This window comes from Arachis ipaensis, chromosome B3, assembly GCF_059453495.1.
Source record: "Arachis ipaensis isolate K30076 ecotype BB chromosome B3, ASM5945349v1, whole genome shotgun sequence".
Lineage (NCBI taxonomy): Eukaryota > Viridiplantae > Streptophyta > Magnoliopsida > Fabales > Fabaceae > Arachis > Arachis ipaensis.
This window is the reverse complement of record NC_142438.1, coordinates 44090567-44095709: the sequence shown is the minus strand read 5'-3', so window position 1 is coordinate 44095709 and position 5143 is coordinate 44090567. Positions and strand designations below refer to the sequence as shown.

General features: G+C 35.5%; 1 protein-coding gene across 4 annotated transcripts; it reads left to right on the top strand.

The window, feature by feature from the left end:
• The first annotated feature begins 302 nt into the window (after positions 1 to 302).
• On the top strand, positions 303 to 4514 carry LOC107633072 (uncharacterized). 4 transcript variants are annotated; one of them, XM_088509284.1, is made up of 10 exons: positions 338 to 992; positions 1211 to 1303; positions 1583 to 1687; positions 1821 to 1973; positions 2047 to 2145; positions 2269 to 2397; positions 2523 to 2702; positions 2794 to 2910; positions 3022 to 3153; positions 3724 to 4514. In XM_088509284.1, the coding sequence occupies exons 1-10, from the start codon at positions 678 to 680 to the stop codon at positions 3748 to 3750; spliced, it is 1350 nt and encodes a 449-aa protein (XP_088365410.1). In that variant the 5' UTR covers positions 338 to 677; the 3' UTR covers positions 3751 to 4514. The 4 variants fall into 4 exon arrangements, with proteins under 4 accessions (XP_088365412.1, XP_088365410.1, XP_088365409.1 ...); XM_088509283.1 differs by lacking the exon at positions 3724 to 4514 and having other exon boundaries at positions 3022 to 3439; XM_088509285.1 differs by lacking the exons at positions 2047 to 2145; positions 3724 to 4514 and having other exon boundaries at positions 3022 to 3439.
• Positions 4515 to 5143: the final 629 nt, after the last annotated feature.

The window sequence follows — 5143 nt, the reverse complement described above, 5'->3', positions numbered from 1 at the left end:
AAAAATCTGCACCTCACATTCAGGCCCAAATTAGCGTTTCAAGTAATCCCTAGAACATGTACTTTTGTTCATTTACTTTTAAAAAAAAAAAACAGAAAAAAATTGAGGCCGACCACTAAACTACACGTGAAGTATGATTTTCTTTTGGTACTGGAACAGGCCAAAGCCCAAAACAGAAAATAATAGCTACATGTGTCCAAAGCAAAGGACATAGTGTTGTTAAGCCCAACATGAGGCCCAGTCTAACATGGACTTAGCGGATTCAAATCTAAAGAGCTCATTGCTCAAAAAAGAAATTTCTAGAAAGCTCGAGGTGTTTGGAGGCAATGGTGGATATTTACGGTCTCATCATTGGCGTCAACCCTTTGAAGATGAAGAAATTGCAGCAGTCATGGAGGCAGCGCAGGGGGTTGAAGTGGAAGCTCGAAATATGTTTGTTATTGTCGTTTCTCCTTTTCCTTTTTTTCCTTGTGTCCAGCTGTTCCTCTGTGTTGTGAGTTGGGCAGGTGCCTAGCCCATGACAACGACAAAAACAAAAAAAAACAAAAAAATTCAGTGGCGCCTAACTGCCATTCAAACCTTACGAGTAACTACCATTCTTCTTCTTCTTCTGACTAAAACGGCAGAAGCAGAAGAACCACAATGCACTCTCCCTTTCTCACTGCAACTCATCCGCCATGCTCAAAGGCAAGCTCAAGCTTCCACGTCCACTTCCAAGTCCCGACCAGCTTGGCAGCTTGATTGCTGGAGGATCAGAATCCGAAGAGTTCGAGTTTGGCGAAGAGCTGGAACCGATTCATCCAGCTGCATTACGGTTGCACAGAGAGAGTGATGATGCTGATGAAGCTATAGATAACGATGATGACGGTGGTGGTGGTGGTAATGGCATGGACCATAAAACCCGGCAGAGGCCGCGTAAGGACACCATTAATCCGGTTTCCGTGTTGAAGTCCACTTCAGAGGAAGAGAAAAGATCTGATTTAGAACATGAGGTCACACGTGATTTTCAACTTTTTTTTTATGGGTTTAATTTATGAAATTATTATGTCACGAACGGAGTAATATTTGAAAATTAAATGTGAAATTCTTTTCGATGCATGATTTAAGTTGTTAAAACCTAATCATTTTCAATTTTCGAATCCTTTTGCTATTAATAAGTGTTAAATGTTCATCAATCGTTGTTCAATTATTTGAATTCTTTGTTATGTAGCTTTCTCAAAGGGAGATTAATTTGGAGAAGTTGCAAAGAATTGCTAGCACTGGTAGTCCTGATGGAGGAGGTTTGCGTGCAATAGCGTGGAAGGTAATTCAGCGTATTTGCTTGATGCAAGTATCAGACTATCAGTAGGCCAGTAGCTTTGATTTTCACGCAAACCTAAATCTTAGAAGAATTTATCTTGTCAATTTTTAGCTGATACGAATTTTTAACACTGTTACGCTAAATTTGTATCTTAATGAGAATATCAAATGCTTTAATTTTAATATTTAGATAAGTAACACCAATCTAGGGGGAAAATTTTATCTATATATGTTTTGGCATACAAGCAGAGCTAATTGTCCTGCTATGATTCAACATATCCAGCTTCTCTTGGGTTACTTACCTTCATCTCAGGACCTGTGGGAGAAGGAATTGAAAGAGAATAGACAAAAGTATTCTAATCTGAAAGAGGAACTTCTCCTGAATCCAGTAAGATGCTTCAAATTTGTAATTCTTAACATAAGCAGTTTATATTCATATTAACTATTAGTTTTACTGCGAAATGTGATATGTATTTTAGCTCGTCTTTTCATTGATTGTTTTATTGTTGAATCTAAGACAGTCAGAACATATCTGGAGGGAAGGCAAAGAATTAAGTTCCGCGAACCAGCACAAGGAAGGTGACAGTGATGGCCTGTTAAGGCGACATGAAATTTCTCAGGAAGATCACCCTTTGAGCCTGGGCAAGGCTAGTCTTTGGAGTCAGTATTTTAAGGTAATTTTCTCCATTTCAAAATTTTTGGATAGAGAAGTCAATATTCTAATTACTGTAAGTTCGTATATTCTAGTACACGGAGACAATAGAACAGATTAATAGAGATCTGCAGCGGACACATCCAGATATACCATTCTTTTCAGGGGAGTCATCATTTAGTCTTAAAAATAGGGTAATTTAATCTCAAAATAGAATGCTAGTTCTCTTTATAATTCGGTTTCACCGTGAAGTAATACTTTTCAGTGTTAGGGTGTTCGTAACTGATTGAAGTTTTTCATTTTTTCTTTGACCATAGGAAGCAATGAAGAATATCCTTCTCCTGTTTGCAAAATTAAATCCTGTAATTTGTTATGTGCAAGGCATGAACGAAGTCTTGGCACCAATATACTATGTATTTACTATTGACACTCACAAGCAAAATGCTGTAAGCACTTTCTTTGTTTTTTTTTTTTTTTTTTTTTTTTTTTTGGTCAGCACTTTCTTTGGTTAGGTATACATAATTGTACGCTTATTTTTTTGTACATATATATCTTGTTTTGTTTCAATTAGGTGAGTGCAGAAGCAGATAGTTTTTTTTGTTTTGTTCGAGTCTTAGGGGACTCGGTGGATCATTTCTGTCAGCAATTGGATAATAGTTCAAGTGGCATCCTTTCTACTCTTTCCCGTTTGTCAGATTTACTGAAAGTAAATGATGAGCAATTGTGGCATCATCTTGAGTTTACAACAAAGGTTACCACATCCAACTTTTTTGTATTTTTAATTCAAGTTGTTCAATTTATTTCTATTTGGAATTGATGCTTTGAAGCCTGGTGATGAACAGGTTAAACCACAATTCTATGCATTCCGATGGATTACACTGCTACTCACACAAGAGTTCAAATTTGAGTCTATCCTGAGAATATGGGATACACTTCTGAGTAATCCTTTTGGTGTTCAGGTCCCTCAATTGAACTCCGAATGAAGTTGTCGTTTAGAAGAAAATTAATGCTTAATTTCATTTGTGTGTTTAGAACTTCTCATACTTGTTATTATCTATTGTGTTATATAGGATATGCTTCTTCGTGTCTGTTGTGCAATGCTACTTTGCGTGAAAAGCAATCTCTTGGGTGGGGATTTTGTGGCTAATTTGAAGCTTTTACAACACTATCCTGAGGATATCAACTTAGAATACCTTCTCCAGGTAGCCCAGGACATTAGTCCTGACACTTCTTCTTATTGCTTATCCCTTTGATTGATTTATACATATCCAACTCCTTTTTGTATAATTGCGTTATCATGTTTTGTAAACTCAATGTTAGTTGAATACCTAATAGAGGAAGAAAATTTCTGTCATAAATATCAATATAAGAATTCGTAAGCAAAAAGCATCATGAACTTGAGTGGTGAGATTTATTTTTCTATAACAGTGACAAAAGTGCAAGTAATAGTTTGTGTATAAGCGTATCTAAATATTGATTTCAAGTAAATTTTACAATATATATGTTATTAAAATTAATTAAGTACAACAAAATTAGACATTTGTGAAAGTGATAGTAATTTTCTTTCATGAAACATTTCAAATTCAACCGATTTCTTATAGGATGTTGCTACTATATAGTTTTTCTTACCCCAGAAACTAATGAAATCACTGATTTTTGGTACTCTATAACTTCAATGAACAATTAAAGTATGCTTAGTTTGCATTTATATAATTTATTTTTATATTCAGTGTTTTATATTATTATTGTTATTGCAATACAAAATTCTATAGATAACATTTGTTCCGAAGATTACCTAAAACGGATGATTCGGGTCTGGACGTGAGGTTAAGACTCTTTCTGCTATTGTGTTTGATGTCTTCCTTGGAGTAGTGAAACCGTCTAACGTCTTTAAGTGAGGATGGGGAGCTGGTACTTGAAAGGAACTCTAATGCTGTAAAGGTTTAATGTAGGCTTTGAGTTCTGAGTTGAGAAATACCTCAACCTGAGGGGTATTTGTAGTTGGAATGGTGGCTTAGTGTTCACTCTTGTAATCTCAACTTTTTTTGGTGGGTTATTATCTTCTCTTTTTGTCTTGGGGTTGTTAAGATCTCGTATTTAAATCTATGAGCATTTTAGTAGGAGCAGTTAAGATTTTGTATGTTAAGTTAGACCAATGAGATTGGACATGTTGATGAGGTGAGTTTGGATTCCATAGAGTAGGCTTTAGTCATTTTAGGCCTAGTTTTGAGTTGTAGGTTAAGGTATGAATAATGTCCCTGCTTGAGACCGAGTTCTTGTAAGTCGGGCTCGAGCATTCAACCAAGTCATTTTTGAATCTTACTATTGTCGCTGGCACAAGTCGGCTTCTCGATGTGCTCTGCTGGCAAAAGTCGGCCAACTCGACGTGATTTTGAAATAATGTGATATTACACTTCTTCGTAACTGTTTGTGCGCTTTTTAGTTGCTTTGTTAATTATGTCCATCATTCAAATAAGAGTGAGATAACACTTTCCCTCTTACTAGCTATTTATAGCCTTTTTTTTCTCTCTTTATTGCCTTCGTTTTGACATTCTTTACTCCTTCATCTTTATTGCCATTGCTTCTTAAGATTTCATTAAGCGTGTTTCACTTCATCTCCTTTCTTTCAGGTTTTGATGTTAATATATAGCTTGTGGATGACCTCATAATTTGTTTCTTTTTACTGCATGATTTTTAATTCGTCATTTCCAACTTTATTATCTCGTTTGGTACGAGTTATTTTAATTAGAGAATTGCTTTTATGTTTCGATTTTGTTCGAATCGTTTTTACAATCCTTTCTTTTCTTTCTAACTCGTTTCTATACGAATTGTTTGGTTGGAGGATTGTTTTTACGTTTTGATTTTGTTCGAATTGTTTTTACAATTCTTTCTTTCATTTCCAACTCGTACATATGGTTGTCGTTTTTGCTTTTACCTCTTTTTAGGGCTTTATCAGCTCTTACGACGCATGTTTCAACTTACACGATTTTTACTTGTCATTTTCAATGTTCTCCTAAATCGTTTTTTGTACGAGTTGTGGATTATATGGTTGTTTTTATGATTTTGATTTCACTTCAATCCGTTTATACAATCCGTCTTTGAACTCAGTCCTCGCCGCTTCATAGCCTCGACTTTCAAAGTTAGTGTAGCTTTCAAACATGAGTTTAAGTCATGTAATTCGGATTTAATGAG

Coding starts and splice junctions, on each gene's coding strand:
- LOC107633072 (XM_088509283.1), top strand. CDS start 678: ATGCTCAAAGGCAAGCTCAAGCTTCCACGTCCACTTCCAAGTCCCGAC. Junction 1,688..1,820: donor AGGAACTTCTCCTGAATCCA/GTAAGATGCTTC, acceptor AATCTAAGACAG/TCAGAACATATCTGGAGGGA. Junction 2,398..2,522: donor ACACTCACAAGCAAAATGCT/GTAAGCACTTTC, acceptor TGTTTCAATTAG/GTGAGTGCAGAAGCAGATAG.